The 16121-nt window shown below is 41.9% G+C and overlaps 2 protein-coding genes across 3 annotated transcripts in view; one reads left to right on the top strand and one right to left on the bottom strand.

Annotated features, from left to right (window-relative positions):
• Positions 1–2207: 2207 nt before the first annotated feature.
• PPID (peptidylprolyl isomerase D) lies at positions 2208–15195 on the top strand. The gene is made up of 10 exons (XM_010836084.1): positions 2208–2432; positions 4311–4451; positions 6750–6856; positions 8802–8990; positions 9794–9916; positions 10416–10522; positions 12194–12335; positions 13883–13969; positions 14070–14112; positions 14815–15195. Exons 1-10 carry the CDS (start codon positions 2348–2350, stop codon positions 14901–14903), a joined length of 1113 nt encoding a protein of 370 aa, XP_010834386.1. The 5' UTR covers positions 2208–2347; the 3' UTR covers positions 14904–15195.
• A 332-nt stretch (positions 15196–15527) lies between these two features.
• Positions 15528–16121, bottom strand: part of ETFDH (electron-transferring-flavoprotein dehydrogenase) — a 44315-nt gene continuing 43721 nt past the window's right edge. Inside the window, exon 13 of one of the 2 annotated variants that reach the window (XM_010836082.1) lies at positions 15528–15897. In XM_010836082.1, the coding sequence (XP_010834384.1) occupies positions 15734–15897 (164 nt within the window). In that variant the 3' untranslated portion in view covers positions 15528–15733. The remainder of the gene's footprint in view (positions 15898–16121) is intronic. The other variant, XM_010836081.1, reaches the window with a different exon arrangement.

Raw genomic sequence — 16121 nt, 5'->3', positions numbered from 1 at the left:
CCCTCCTCTGTTTTCTTTCTCTGCATCTTTCCCTTAAAGCAATAAATAAGCACAGGATACCTAGCTGCTTGTTTGGGGTGGAGTCATGCACAAAAACATTGAAAGAAGATAATACTGGTTAGGGGAGGCAATCTGTTAATATTATCTTACCACACTAGGAACAGACAGAAACAGTAACAGGGCTCTTAGGAATAATATCCCTCCCTCTCTTCGAACGAAACTGTGTCCTTAGCCTTAAGAAATAGCGCATAGTCAACTGAGTCCTTTTGCTGTCCACCTGAAACTATCACAACATTGCTAATCAGTTATACTTCAACATAAAAAGAAAGTTATAAAAATTATATATATATATATACATATATATATAGAGAGAGAGAGAGGGAGAGAGAGAGAGAAATAATTCATAGTCTTGGTGCTGTTCCTTCCTACACATTGGGCAAGACTTCAGAACTCAGAGTCCTGTCTTAAGCAGACTGACAATGAGACAGGTTGTCTTCTAGGATAAGGATTTATCAGTTCTGGAGAGATTTTCAAAGGTAGATTCTGTTAATCCAGTTGGTTCTAGGAATATGGCAGTTTATATAAAGTTGTGACTTTACTGTGAAAAATCTAGACAGAGTGAGAGTAACATTTGGATTCGTCTTTTACACCCAGAAACCTGTATCAGAGAAAGAATCACGTTGCATTTTCTGACAATGCAGAGGCATCCTCAAAGCAATTTGCTTCTTTCATTTAAGTATTATTCAAAATTGATATTAGTAACTTTTAATATTAGTAATTAACTGTAATATAGTATTTAGTAATATCAATGTTGATATTAGTAATTATAATAAAGTATTAGCTATTTATGGTTAATCATTGCTTACACTTGAGTACTTACTATGTGTCTGAAACTAAAACACCTAAATAACTTATTTACTCCTCATAAAAACATTAGAAAATACATAGTCTTAACTTACAGGTAAGGAAACTAAGACACAGAGAGGCTAAGTAACTTTTCGAAAATCACAAACTGCTATTAGAGATTCAACCCCAAGTAGAAGTGCTTAGCTATGCTGCCTAGTTAATGGTAATGATAATCAACCATAATAACAGAAGTGCATAAAAGACTACTTTTGGAATAAGCTAAAAGCTGAGTTTAAGCTCGTAGATCAGAATAAAAATTTTTACTTAATCATTTGATATTTGTGAGAAAAAGTCTAAGCTACCAATTTGTAGTTCTGAAATGAGGTTGGGTTAAGGAATAATTTATTTTGACTCTATCAAGCGGCTTAGAGGTTATGTACTAAGTAATTTCTTCTGGACATTCAGGGAACCACAACGGATAAACACCATGAAACTGAAGGCCACCAATGCATAAAAGAGTAACATTTTACATTAACTTTAATGTGCTGGAATTTGAAAGGATCAGTACGAGGAGCTGATACAGGAACTCTTCTCGCATTGTACATAAAGGCATATGAAAATGAAATTTCTTGACATTTTCCTATAAACATTCTCAGGGCTTGACACTGTGAGAAGTGTTGAGGTTAGAAAAAAGAACACCAAATTCTTGTCTTCGTGTTTAATGGGAGAAGACAGATGAATAGGTCAATAAACAATTAGAATATTATCAAGTGGTAAGGACCATAGCACCACTCTTCTCCAGAATTAAGCTTTATCAAGAAGTAAGTATGCGGTCATGCAGCGAAATCAGAAGCTTGAATACAGCTCCCCAGGGAATGCGGGCGATCTATAAGGCAGCTGAACCAGGAATCTTCGGCCTGGCCTCCTGCCACTGCTCACAAAGCCAAGTAAGAGAATCGATTTAACAACACGGCCGCCACCGCACAGCGATCAGCGACTAGCCGCCGCTAGCTGCGCCGCCAGGCGGGTGCTGAGGGCTACCATCTCCACCCTCTGACGACCCCCGATGTGAGCATTTCCAGTCCTATTTCCCAGACAAACGGATTTTCTGACAGCCGGCCCCTCGCCTGAGAGCGGAGCCCCGAGGTGGAACGGGGTGACAACCTGACAACGCTCTCCCAAAACACGAGCGACAGGAATAAAAACAACTGGGCCTGCAACTTCAGTGAACCAGAAAAGAGGAAAAATCTGGCTCAGAAAGCGCAGAGCCGGCCGCGCGGGCTCAAGCGCCAGCGGACTCCAAGCGCAGCGAAGCCGGAAGTCGGGCCGCGCCGCAGGAAGTTGAGAGGCGGCGCCGGAAAGTCGGCCGTGTCCTCCGTACCCTCGCCGGAAGCAGCTCACCAGCGCGGCCGTTCTTCGCGGACCTTGTGACTTTAGGGTTCGAGCTGCACGGTGACCACGCGGTGTTACGAGGCGGTCATACACGCGTCCTAGGGCCACAATGTCGCATCCATCCCCCCAGGCTAAGCCTTCCAACCCCAGTAACCCTCGAGTTTTCTTCGACGTGGACATCGGAGGGGAGCGAGGTGAGGAGGCGGGGCGCCCTGGGTCGGGGGTCCCTGAGGCTGGAGCTCTGCTCTGGCAGGGTGATGCTCTGAGGTGGGGGCCGGCTGCCCACACTGGGACCTGGACTGGTCCAAGCCTCCGGGCTGGGTTGCGCCCGCGACCTTGTACCGGGGCCGTGGGGCGTGGAGAAGTTTCTGGAAATTTCTGTTCGAGGAATGCTGGAAGCCTTTGGGTTTATCCGTCACGACTTGGCCGCACCTGCCCGCCACCTAGCACCGTGAAGTTAGCACAAAACGAGATGATTTTATGTTTGTAGGGGGAAAACCTGTTTTGAAAACCCCAAGTTAAGCGTCTGGTGGGCTCCCGTCACCTTGTGTCTTTTGCCTCGTGATGTATGTCAGCAGTTGCCATGTTATCTGTAAATTAAAGCGACTTTTGCGTGGTTTTCTTTTTCATTTTTACTACTGATTCTTCTTTACTACTGATCCATTCAGATTGGTGGACATTTTCTCCGTTTTGGCATGGGGAGAATGAGATCTGTGTGGCGGTGTGGTTGCCTAGGCTACAGTAGCAGCTTGGAGGCGCCTCAGGTCTTGTGAATTCTCACGTTGCTTTGCAGCTTAATTGCTGCTGTTCTGGAACACGTTACAACTGCTTTAAAGGAAAACACTGAGGCCTTAAGCCTGGGACAGAGTATCTCAGCTCTGTTCAAAGAGATGAGGAAGGAGTCAAGGTATACAGGAGTTTTTGCAACAAAGACCAGGTGGTCGGAATATCGAAAAAGGATTACTGTTTATTAAAGGAAGCCAGGTATCTCTAGTTAAGGAATTTAGGGCTTTTCTCTGTATGGGAAGATGTAAGAATCTGGGCTCCCTGAAATCATTCATTTGATGTGCATCTCAGCTGTCTGGAGCCAGTATCCTGTGTTTTCTCATCCTTAGTCTCCTCAGGGTATACTGTTCAGGGTGGCTGCAGCAACTGACTGGTAGGTGGACTTGGAAGTGGGCAGCCCGTTTGTCTCCATACTGAGTTCCCTCAGGGCTCTTCAGCAGCCTCAGGTCAGCATAATGTGATGGCTTGATGGTTGCAACAGTCTTTGTTTACTGAGAAGGCAGGCAAATACACACAGAGAGACTTAGGTGTGCATTCATTTTGTTCTGAAATTTAGTGCTAGGTTTATTGCCTGCGTTAGGAATTGCCTAGAATGGCAACTTTTTCAGGTTTTGCTGCAGAGGCAGCACTAGGCAGGTTCCACAGAGCACAGAGACTACAGCTAGACCTAAAACTTGGCCAACCTGACCACTCAGAGAATATTTCATTTTCTTCTATTGGTCATTTGGTGATTTAAAATTATGCACACGTCAGAGAAAATCAGTCAAATGATGGTGTCCTTTGTTGTTGTTGAGTCACTAAGTCTTGTCTGACTCTGTGACCCCATGAACTGCAGCATGCCAGGTTTCCCTGTCCTTCACTATCTTCCGGAGTTTGCTCAAACTCATGTCCATTGAGTCAGTGAACCCTGAATATTCAGTGGAAGGACTGATGCTGAAGATCCAATACTTTGGCCACCTGGTGCAAAGAGCCGACTCATTGGAAAATACCCTGATTCTGGGAAAGATTGAGGGCAGGCGGAGAAGGGGGCGACAGAGGATGATGGTGTCCTTATATGCTGCTAATCTTCTGGCTACTGTTTATGATCTTTTGTAAGATGTAGTAAAGTAGTTATTTTAAAGTCATCTGGATACATGATACTCAATTTAGGTAGACTGAATTAGAATATTAGAAAAATGACCAAAAAAGAAAAACTTGGTGTTTTTCAGTCACCGTAATTTTACCAATTCTGTCATGTGCTTATTTAGTTGTTTTGCATACTGACACAGTTTTATTTTTTCTTTCAGTTGGTCGAATTGTCTTAGAATTGTTTGCAGATATTGTACCCAAAACTGCAGAAAATTTTCGTGCATTGTGTACAGGAGAAAAAGGCATTGGACCCACCACTGGGAAACCTCTTCATTTCAAAGGATGTCCTTTCCATAGAAGTATGTATACATTTTGTGAATCTGATTCTTCTTAGAGGTCATTGAATCCTGTTACTTAGGGAGTTAGGGAAGAAAATACTAAGGAGAGGGTGAGAGTTAAAAATTACTATTAGTTTCAAAAGGATGCTTTAACATCTGAGACTATAGGTCAGTTTCATTGATGTTGGGCTGTGAAAGGTGGAAGTAATTATGGCAGGGTCCTAAAGGTTTATTTATTGAGAAATGGGTTACCCTTGCTTCACCAGGATGTGGCCATGGATAAACAAATAGAGCTTGGGTAGCTTGACTGCCTGGTGACAAAAAGTTATGCCTACTTCTTGGGCAGGATTGCTTGGGAAGACTGCCGCTGACTTAAAGATTCCATATTTTGGATCCCTGGTGTGACATGTGATGACAAGGTGACCTTTCACTGTGTTGTCATACTTCTGTTTAGTGATGATTTGCTGGTACTCCCCATGGAGTAGCTCCATATTTGATGAACTGCATCTTCTCACCATTTTGTCCTCAGCATTTAGTATCATTACTGAGTAGGCACTCAATATTTATTTAATGAATAAACAGATAAGTTAATTTGTAGTTATATAAGTATTTAAAGAAACTTGATTAAGAAAAAATTAACATTGATTTTAGATTACTTAAACTGTTGATTTACTTTCGTGTTTAATAAAATACCAAAATACAAGCATGTGTGTTTGTGCTTAGTCAGATCCAACTCTGCGACTCCATGGACTGTGGCCCACTAGGCTCCCCTGTCCATGGAATATTCCAAGCAAGAATACTGGAGTGGGTTGCCATTTCCTTCTCCAGGGGATCTTTGCAACCCAGGAATTGAACCTGCATCTCCTGTGTCTCCTTCTTGGCAGGTGGATTCTTTACCACTAGCGCCACTTGGGAAGTCCCAAATATAAGCACAAATTTGGGAGATATTGTAGGTTTGGTTCCAGACTACTGCAATAAAGTAAATGTTGTAATAGAGCAAATGACAAAGTTCCGGTTTCCCAGTGCCTATAAAAGTTATGTGTGCAGGATACTGTAGTCTATTAAAGTGCACAGTAGCATTGTATCTGGAGAAAAATACGTATCTTAATCTAATACTTTATTGCTAAAAAAGTGCCAGAACAGTTATAGTAGTAACATCAAAAATCACTGGTCACAGATCACTGTAGCAAATAATAATGAAAAAGTTTGAAATATTGTGAGAATTACCAAAATGTGACACAGAGACATGAAGTGAGCACGTGCTGTTGGAAAAATGATAGACTCGCTGATGCAGAATTGCTACAAACCTTCAAGTTAAAAAACCACAGTATCTGCAAAGTGCAGTAAATCAAGGAGTTGCCTGTATTCTAATAAAATGTCTGTGGACAAGGAGTTAACGTTGCAGACCTGAGACTGCTGTCCATAAAGTCTACTTGCAAGGGTGGAATTGCCTGAAGTCAGAGCACTTAACCATTCTCTGAATTGTAAGGTGGCTTACTCTGCTGAGACTGTACAGTTTGATTTATGCTGAACAGTTGCTTTCCTTTTGAGGATGTGGTGCAATTTTGGTATCTGCTAGGCATAGAGTGCCTTCATGATCAGCCCCTGTAGAAACCTTGGGTGCTGAGTTTCTCATGGGCTTTCCTGGGGAGCAGCATTGTACACGTGTTGCTGCATTTTCTTGGCTGGGGGAAGAAGGCACCCTGTGACCTTTCACATAAGGAAACACATGGATTCTTCCAGGCTCTGCCTTATCTTTTTCCTTTATTGTCCAGCTGTGTTTCCTGACCACATGAGTGTCATACAAGCAGATACAGAGTTCTGGGGAATCTGAATGTGGTGGCAGTGTTAAGTAATAACATTTGCAGAAGTAATTCCAATACAGTGTAACAGGCCTCTTGGGAATAATTGGTTTATTCAGTAGGCATTTTTGAGTTTATTCACTAGGCATTATGTGCCCAGCCATGCACATGGTTACCACGGAAGAAAAACGATGTTGCTGTTCTTAATTGTTTGCTAGAAGAGACAGATCGTTACGCTCCATATTATAAAAGAAAGGTAGAATCAAGGTACTATGGGAGAAAAGTTAGTAGATCCAGTCTTGAGGTTTGACAGTGTTGTAGGGGAGGTGCCATATGAACTAATTCTCTGAGTGTTAGTGGGGATTTGGATTGGGAAAAGCCTTTTTAAGAGCCTGGAGTCGGGTGTATAGGTGGGGAGAGCAGGAGAGAAGTTGTCTTTATCGCCACACATTCATTAGTTAACATTGCTGTAGTCATCTGTATTGTAGTTTCTAATGTTGATTTTCCTTTTTTTTAGTTATTAAGAAATTTATGATTCAGGGTGGAGACTTCTCAAATCAGAATGGGACAGGTGGAGAAAGCATTTATGGTGAAAAATTTGAAGATGAAAATTTCCATTATAAGGTAAAGTAGACAAAAATGTATGTTGCTAACAATAAAGGTTGTCCTGTGTCTGGGATTCTTGTCAAATTAGGATAAATGCCTCAGATGTGCTTAGATTGCCTTTATTTGTGAAAGGTATCATATTTATAAATACACATCTTTAATATGAAAAAACTCTTCCAGCAATGATTTTATTGGCAAAAATACAACAGCTATTTCAGTGTGATTCAGGTTTGTACACTGCAAGTAAAGCCAATGAGTTTTCATGGGTGGCCAGCATATGGCAAAATTGTTTCCAGGAAAAATGTTCCCATTAGAGGGATGGTAAGTTGTGCATCTTTATGCCTAAATTTGAAGAGCAGCAAAACCATGGCTAGTGTCCGGGGTGTCAGGGCATTTGCAGACTAGCAGATCTCGTTAATGTCCAGGCTCCTAAGGGACCTTCGTGACGCCTGTGCCTGCTTAACTTCAGTGACCCTGGGGTCACGGTCGGGGTGTGGTATCATTCAGTCATGACAATGGACATGTAAGAGCAAAAGTAAACATGGGTTTTTGGAAATGGGGAACAGGAGCAAGGTGATTAGGATCATTTGAGAATAAACGTCATCAATGTTTTAAGCAGTTTATTTCTTGTAGCTAATATAGTCACTGGCACCAAAGAGTTTATAAAAAGGAAAGACCTTCATGATAAGGAATAAAATCTTGCCAAAAAGGCAAGATTAAGACACATAGGGCAACTGGAGAATAATGTAGAAGTGCTAAGTTGACCAATACCTGTGTATACTACAGGAGAAAGGTATGACTCCTGTGGTCTGGATTACTAGGGAAGACATCAAGGGGGAATGGTGCATGAACTAGGCAGACTGGACCTCGCCAGGTGGCTGAGATTTGGTTAGAAGGAACTAAAATTCAGATACTTTTGAGGGAGGGATATGAGTGAAGAAGGAAGAAGGCATGAGGAGGCTGAGGAAATAAAGTTAATAATATTTAATATTGTGGGGAAAGCACCAGACTTTTGGAAGGGAGAAAGAAAATACCAGAAGGATGAAAACTCAGATTATGTGATGGAAAAGTTGATCAAAAGAAAGCAGGTAGACTTCCCTGGTGGTGCAGTGAATAAGAATCCGCCTGCCAGTGCAGGAGACACAGGTTTGATCCCCGACGTGGAAGATCCCACATGCCGCAGAGTGAATAAACGCATACGCCTAACCGTTGAGCCCGTGTGCTGCACCTGGTGAGGCCTGTGCACCCAGCGCTGTGCTCTGCAGTGAGAAGCACCACCGTGAGGTGCCTGAGCACCTCAACAGAAGAGCCCACTCGCCACAAGAGAAAACCTGCACAAAAGCGACAAAGACCCAGTGCAACCAAAACAAAAATAAAATTTTAGAAAAAGAGGGGCTATTTCATGGACATGTGATTCTTCCGCACACTTGGTGGTCTTGAGAGCTGGATTAGATTTGGGTTTAGGGGTAAAAGGCATTTCAGGTAGGAGGGCTAACATGAGTGTTACATGGGTGGAGAGTAGGAAAGGACCTAACTTTGCTGACGTGGGAAGAGAGAATCATAATGTAGGCCCGCAAGTGGGAACACTGTTGAGTGCCTTTCAGAAAAAAAATGCTTCAGTCATAAGAAAGGGTGAAGCAGAATTACTAGACTTCCCTCCTATGGCATCTTCATCTTAATGATGAAGTCCAAGCATGTTCCCAGTATGATCAATTTAGGAGTACCACCCCTGCCCCCACTCTTGTTTCATCTTAATTTAGTTTCATAAGCTCTCCTTAAAGTTTAAAAAGTGGTTAAGTACTCTGTTTTGTGAATTAAAGTCACACTTGATAATGAAGTAAAATCACTCTACATTATGTGCTCTAAGTGGTATTCCAGTGGTGCCCGCCCCCCTTTCTGTGAATGGTTGGTAGAGTAGAGCGGGAACTCTCATCTTGGTTTTCTTTATGGTTTATTCCCGCAGCATGACAAGGAGGGATTGCTGAGCATGGCCAACGCCGGCAGCAACACCAACGGCTCCCAGTTCTTCATCACCACCGTTCCGACTCCGCATTTGGATGGGAAGCACGTAGTGTTTGGCCAAGTGATTAAAGGAATGGGTGTGGCAAAGATTCTGGAAAATGTGGAGGTGAAAGGTGAAAAACCTGCCAAAGTGAGTAGCAAGATGGTAATATTATCTTAGCTGCTGGATTAGAGAAGCGTGAATAAAAGGGTGATTGTTAAAAAATGTCCAGAAGGCTCTTGTTCTAGAAGCCTGTACCTGCCACTTTTTCTTTGAAGCTGTTTTCTATTGTGGGAAAGATGAGGGCAGTTTAAAAAGAGACTTTATTATTTTAACTTCAGTCTTGCTGATCTTGATAACTGAAGTCTCCTACGCCTGTAGAACTTTGCGTCGGTGTGTGTACGGGTGCAGAGTACAGAGCGAGCGGGAAACCAGGAGTCCTCTGGTCTCCTCTGCCATGTAACTTGTGGTCTAGGCTTGCTCTTGTGATTTCACTTTCCTTGGCCTGATTTCTAATCCCATAGAAATCACTTAAGGGTTTGGACTAGATCCTGTCATTGCAAAGATCCTTGTGTTCCACATGTCTGTGGATCAACACAGCCATCACAGGCACCCTGCATCCACAGGGTTGGGAGTGGAAACTGGAGAGTCAGACCTGCGGGAGGTGTGCTGTCACTCAGTGTGCGAAGGAAAGAGTCAGTTGAAAGCATGTGCAACACCTAAGGGAATGGTGACACCGTCCACTCACTCTTTGTGCACTGAGTTACTGGCTGCGGTGAGTGCTTCCGTAGCACGGGGCGTGGCTGTGCCCCTACCAGTGTGGTGCGCCTGCCAGGAAGCGACGTGGACAGTCGTGCACATGGCTTGCGGCTGTAGAGCTTTTAAACCCAGACCTTTGAAAAATCATCACTAATGTAGGAGTGCGCTTCTACAATTGAGGGTTATTTTTACAGTTGTGCGTTATTGCAGAATGTGGAGAACTGAAAGAAGGGGATGATTGGGGAATATTCCCAAAGGATGGATCTGGTGACAGTCACCCAGATTTCCCCGAGGACGCAGATGTGGATTTAAAAGATGTGAGTAACTTAAGATTTGGGGCTTTCCTGGTGGCTCAGATGGTAAAGAATCTGCCTGCAATGCAGCAGACTGGGGTTGGATACCTGGGTTGGGAAGATCCCCTGGAGAAGGGCATGGCAACCCACTCCAGTATTCTTGCCTAGACAATCCCACGGACAGAGGAGCTCGGTTGGCTACAGTCTACTCAAAGAGTCAGACATGACTGAGCAGCTAAAAACACTTTCAGATTGGCCAAACTGCTAAAAAAAAATTTAGTACTAAAATTTTTTAAATTTTACTTATTTATCAGCCATGCTGTGTGGCACGTGGCATCCTCGCTTCCCGACCAGGAGTGGAACCACGCCCCCTGCAGTGGAAGCACAGAGTCCTGACCACCACCAGGGAATTCCCAGTGCTAAAATTTTGAGCCTTTTGTCAGTCTGTCTTAAAGATAGAACTTGGGACTAAGCTGCATTACATACTCAAACCCCACATATTTGTATTCTTTCTTTTTTACAGGTAGATAAAATTTTATTAATATCAGAAGACTTAAAAAACATTGGAAATACGTTTTTCAAATCCCAGAACTGGGAGATGGCCATTAAAAAATACACAAAAGTTTTAAGGTAATAAAACGTTTTTAATAAATTGCATTTAAGAACTTACAAATTGAATTACAAAGTGAAATTCAAGAGTTGCTTTTTGTATTTTTGGCCTACTACTTGCAGAGTAACCAGGTATATTGAAATTTTAGTTGCCTACAGATTCTTAATTGAAAAATTTCAGAATATGGAAAAATTAAGAATAGTACATGAATACTCATGTACCTTTATCTGCATTCACCAATTTTTAACTTCTGCCACGTGTATTTTTGCAGAATCATTTTGAAAGGAAGTTGTGGATACCATGACACTTTACCCCTTAATATTTTAGCAAGTATCAGTATTTCCCCCCAAATGAGGACATTTTCTACTTAGCCTAATACATCAAAACATCTTCCAAATATAGATACACTGTTATCTACTATGTAATCCATATGCAAATATGCCCAGTTGTCTCAAAATTTTTTTTAACTCCAGTATCCATTGTATCATTTGTTTGTATGTCTCTAAGGCTTCTCTAATCTTTAATGTCCACGTTTTTTAAGTCATTTCCATTTTGTGGAGTCTACGCCAGTTGTCTTAGGGAATATCACCTGTATGTGTTTATTGCTTTCTCCAGATTAGTTTGAGGTTAAATATTTTAGCAAGAGGATAGTTGATGTGTCTATACCCTATGCATCATGTCCTGAAGGCACATGGCAGTTCGGCTTACCTTGAGTTCTGGCACTTGGTTAAAGTGGTGTTAGTCATACGTCTCTATTATAAAAGTGCCTTTACCTTTTAAATAAATAAGACGTCCTCTGTGCAGTGGTGCTGTGAGATTGTATGACTAAGTTTCTAGGAATTCATCCAGTGGTCTCAGCATCACTGAAGACCTTTGCCTGAATCAGTTACTGCATTGAGGCTTGCAGAACTGTGATTTTCTGATTTTACCAGTCATTCTGCAGTTACTAGCTATCATTCTGTTTGAAAGGACTCCTTATCCTTTTTAGTATCACTATAGATCTGTGGGTTATTTTTCTTTCAGTTCAGCCTATTATACTGTTCCCATCATTCTTTCTGATGCTGTAAGGTTTCGGATTTGCCCAGTGGAAGCCCCTTGGCTGCACCCATCTGACGTGTTCCTCTTAGTCTGTGAGCACTTGCCTGCTTTCTGCCACAAGATGGTCCAGGCTCATCTTATATTTAACCTCATGTCCAGATCTGAATTTCTCTCAGGAGCCCAGATTCTTTTCATTGAGGGAGACTAGGGACTAGACTGTCGGACCAGGTACACGTATTGTTTCAGGGCCCCTTTCACGGGAACTACAGTAAAAGATGAGTCAGCGTTACCGCTGCAGGTTTCCTCATCTTTCCCAGTCCTCTCCTGCTATGACAACCTTAGTTCCAAACCTAATTATATTGGAAAGTGGCTGATAAAAACCTTAATTTTACAAATAGAAAAGTGTTAATAGTATATATAATCTTTAGGTTTGGGGATTGTTTTTAAGTTGGTGTTTTTGAACATTTTGGGGGAAAAAGTTGGAACAAAAAAATCTTCTAAAGGAAAGCATTTAATAAAAAGATGGTGGTCATTAAGAATATTAATATTAGCATCGGTGAACTTTAATATGAAAACTGACGAGTTATGAGTGAGTCACAGGCAGAGTGTCTTAATGGGGTGTTGCTTGCTGCTTGTACGGGGGTGTTCTCCAGGTATGTGGAAGGTTCCAGGGCTGCTGCTGAGGACGCAGATGGAGCAAAGCTGCAGCCTGTCGCTTTGAGCTGCGTGCTGAATATTGGCGCCTGCAAACTGAAGATGTCTGATTGGCAGGGCGCAGTCGATAGCTGTTTGGAGGTGAGTCTGTTGATGTTCTTACATCTGAATATTTGGATCTCAGTTCTTCCTCTCAATCCATTCATTTAGCTTATAACACGAGATCACTTAACTTCCATGAAAATACTTTCTCAGCTCATTTATTGACTATTGAGCACCTATTATGTGCCGGACATTGGAAGATAAACCCAGGAATGGTTAAGAATGTGGCTGTGGAGTTAGTCAGCAGACATGGCTTTTCTCTTAGACCACTGTCACTTTTTTATTTTGAGGAGGTTCTTAATTTTAGAGTCTTAATTTCTTTGTGTTAAGTGGAAATACTGCTTTCCTCCTGGGATTGTTATAAAGACTGTGTTATGTGTGTAAAGCATTTTAAGCGCAATGTTGGGCACAGATTAAGCAGCTGATAGGCGCTTAGGTGTTTTGGTTGAAAGACCCTCCCGTCAAGGAATTTACTTGGTGGGAGAGGGAGTCAGTTTCAGTTTAGGGTTGTCAGGACTCTTCTGGGGGGATGAGTGCTGTTGGAACACACAGGAAGGCTGCCTGCCTTCACGGGGATGTCAGCAGTGCTGATGGAGAGCTGGGAAGTGGCCCCACTCCCCCTTAGGCACAGCAGTTAGGACAGTGTGTGTGATCAAGTTTTTCAAACGAGAACATACATTTCAGAAAGACCACCTCCAGTCATTTTTATGTATATTGCCCATTAATTGGTGTACACAGGTCAGCTATGCCCGAGCAAGTAGAGATGAAATGAGGGCCCAATTTATGGGGTAGGTGGAATAAGATGTAAGAGTATATTTAGAAGGGAGTAGGCAGCAGAAGACAAGGTGGTTCTTCACTCTGGATTGCTTTTTTGACCTTTGTGAGGCAAGTAATATACCCTTTTCAGTAAAATCTGAGTGCTGACCTTTAAAAGATGTTAAATAAATATATTATTTTAAAAACGTTTGTTTCAGAGGAGAAGCCTATTAAGTTACTCATGTTCCTGCAAAAAACCTAGATGTCAGCTTAAATGAGTATATACAAATTTTTATTCAGAATATTTTTTCCTATCAGGTAGGGCCCAAACAGAAGATTTGGGCCCTAGTAATTTCTGTAGAGAAAGTTTACTGTAAAATAGATATAAGGGGGAATTGGAGTAATGGAGGTTGGCTAGTAAAGAGAACCCTGAGGAATATGGCCACAGCAGGTATATATGTATTTATATGTGCATCTGTATGTATAACATAGGAGTGCCCACTTCCTCTGGGCTGGGCTGAGATCCAGAGTCCTTGCAGAGGGGATGGCCTTGCCTCACTGGATGGCAGGGAGGTTGGGTGCTTGAGGAGCCCGCAGGCAGGAGCCTGGAAGGGACAGAGGTTCCTTGCCCATGTCCCCTTAGCGCCCTCTGCTGACCAAACAACATGTCAGCAGCAAAGGAGGCTCTCCAGGGTCTAGCGTTGTCGTCACAAAGCAGTGAAGAATTGATTTGGAGCTGACAGGCAGTAAATTGAAATCTAAGATACATATTTAGTATTTAATGTTTGGATAAAAAAAAACCAAAAACTGATTTTATAATTTTTTTGTAGGCCCTTGAAATAGACCCATCAAATACCAAAGCACTGTACCGTAGAGCCCAAGGATGGCAAGGATTAAAAGAATATGATCAAGCATTGGTAAAACTTTGTTCTAAATTTTAATTAAAAAAAAAAAAAAGCAAACCACTTTCATGAATCATAATCTATTATTTCTTTTTTTTTCTCTCCCAATTAAAAGGCTGATCTTAAGAAAGCTCAGGAAATAGCACCAGAAGATAAAGGTAAGTTGGCAGTTTTTGGAGTGAAAGTTCACTTTGCCTTTTAAGAATTTATGTTTGTGAGCCATTGTACCCTTTGCCATTAAAGAGTTTTATTTGTTAAGCAGATACTACAGAACGCCTGTTATGGGGCCAGGCTCCAATCACACTGCAATGAACGACCCTGCCTTCAGCTTAGTCTAGTCTCTGTCCACAACACCCATTTGCACGTATCTGGACTATTTGCTTTACTGTCCGGTAATGCTAGATGAAGGAGCAGCATTAGAAAGTCGTATTTATGGCAGATTTAATTAATGTTTGGGACCATTCCTTAAGCTGAATGTGGACATATCCCAAATAGCTACTGGATATGTTGTAGGAAAGTTTTGGAAAGCTGTGACAAAAATAAGCTTCTTTCCCAATAAACCAATTACAAATAGTGATCATCAGTCTAGATATTGAAATATATCTTGAGCCTTTTGCTAAAAGGAAACAGGGGAGGCACTTTGGAGCCGCCTCTAACGGAAGGGAGAAGGCACATCTGTGTGTAATGTTAGTTCTCTTGGTGGGCAGTCTTCTAAATTATGCTCTGTTAATAGGGCTCAGTTACTCTTCAGGAGAAGAGTTTTATCTTTTTTTTTTTAAACCATACTAAAGCATCAGTTTGGTCAACGTAATTTTTTGGATGTTTTGACAAATAACTTACACTCCATATTTATTTTGCAGCGATCCAGGCAGAATTGCTGAAAGTCAAGCAAAAGATAAAGGCACAGAAAGATAAAGAGAAGGCAGCTTATGCAAAAATGTTTGCCTGATGAGGAATTCAGTTTTGCTTAAGTGTGTGTTTATTGTATGAGCGAGGAGCAGTTTAATGGTTTGTCTGTTCTGTGATCCCTCCTGTGCTCCCTCTGATACTTCGGTTCCCTGTGTTTACAGTCCAGGAATATGGATAGGGACTTACTGCTTAACACACCAGAGTTACAAACTACAATGGCGTCGATTCCCTCTTCAGTGACTCTCTGCGTTATTCAAAGGATAATGGTGTTTCCAGCTTGTTTTTAAACTCCTAAAGACACATCGTGTTTGAATAAACAGACAAAAGCTTGAGTCTGTGTATTGTTTTTCTCAGTTCTTTGATGCGCCTCTCTGCAGTACAGGCTCTGAGCTGGCAGGCATCTCTAAAGGGGCAGACGTTACTGTCTCAGCTACTCAGTTCTGCGCTTGGAGCTCAGAAGCAGCCACTGACAGCATGTAAGGCAGGAGGCGTTGCTGGCTCCATAACACTGTTTGTAAGAGTGGTGGGCTGGATGCCAGCCTCTGGTCTACAACGTAATACACACTTTATGTGAAGTGTTGAACTTGACAAGTCAAACGTACATTACAGGCTAACGGTGTATCTTGCTTTTGGTGCTGAATCTTGGAAGAATTGGAGATGTAAATAGATGCTTCAGCACTTAACAAAGTTTTATTTAAGAGAAATATTCATAATCTTTATGGGACAATTGTAGTATAAAATGATTTCACTGGTAATTATTGTTTGAATACTGATCACTAATATATTGTAAGATATTTTGATACCTGTGAACTTCCAAATACTGGAAGTTAGTTTGCCATTTGTTTTAGAGACCCTGAAGCCAGCTGCAGTTTACATTCCGTTGTATGCAGGGCCTCCCCCGCCTTCAGGTACCACCCAGTTAATGTTCTGACTTGGATCCTTAATATCACATGTTTTACAGTGCACACAGTTCTGAGCATTTATCTGTAGCCGAAATCCATCACCTTGTTCCACAGGGACAAATTCATAAACTCCTGTGAGGAAAAATAGACAACATGGTGCAGTAGCTGACTTCAAAGTAGAAGCTGAGGTCCTGGAGGAACTAGCCACAGAAACCCACAAAGTTTGCTGATAGAACATTTACCCACAGAGAATATTATAAAGATCTGGGTATGTGCATTTGCTATTGTTTTAAATCAGATACGATAAAAGCAGAAGGTGTGGTAGCATGTGGTTGAGTTGGTGTAACTACCAAGGG

Source organism: Bison bison, unplaced genomic scaffold, assembly GCF_000754665.1.
Source record: "Bison bison bison isolate TAMUID 2011002044 unplaced genomic scaffold, Bison_UMD1.0 scf7180017864060, whole genome shotgun sequence".
In the NCBI taxonomy this organism is placed as follows: domain Eukaryota; kingdom Metazoa; phylum Chordata; class Mammalia; order Artiodactyla; family Bovidae; genus Bison; species Bison bison.
This window is presented reverse-complemented; position numbering and strand designations above follow the sequence as displayed.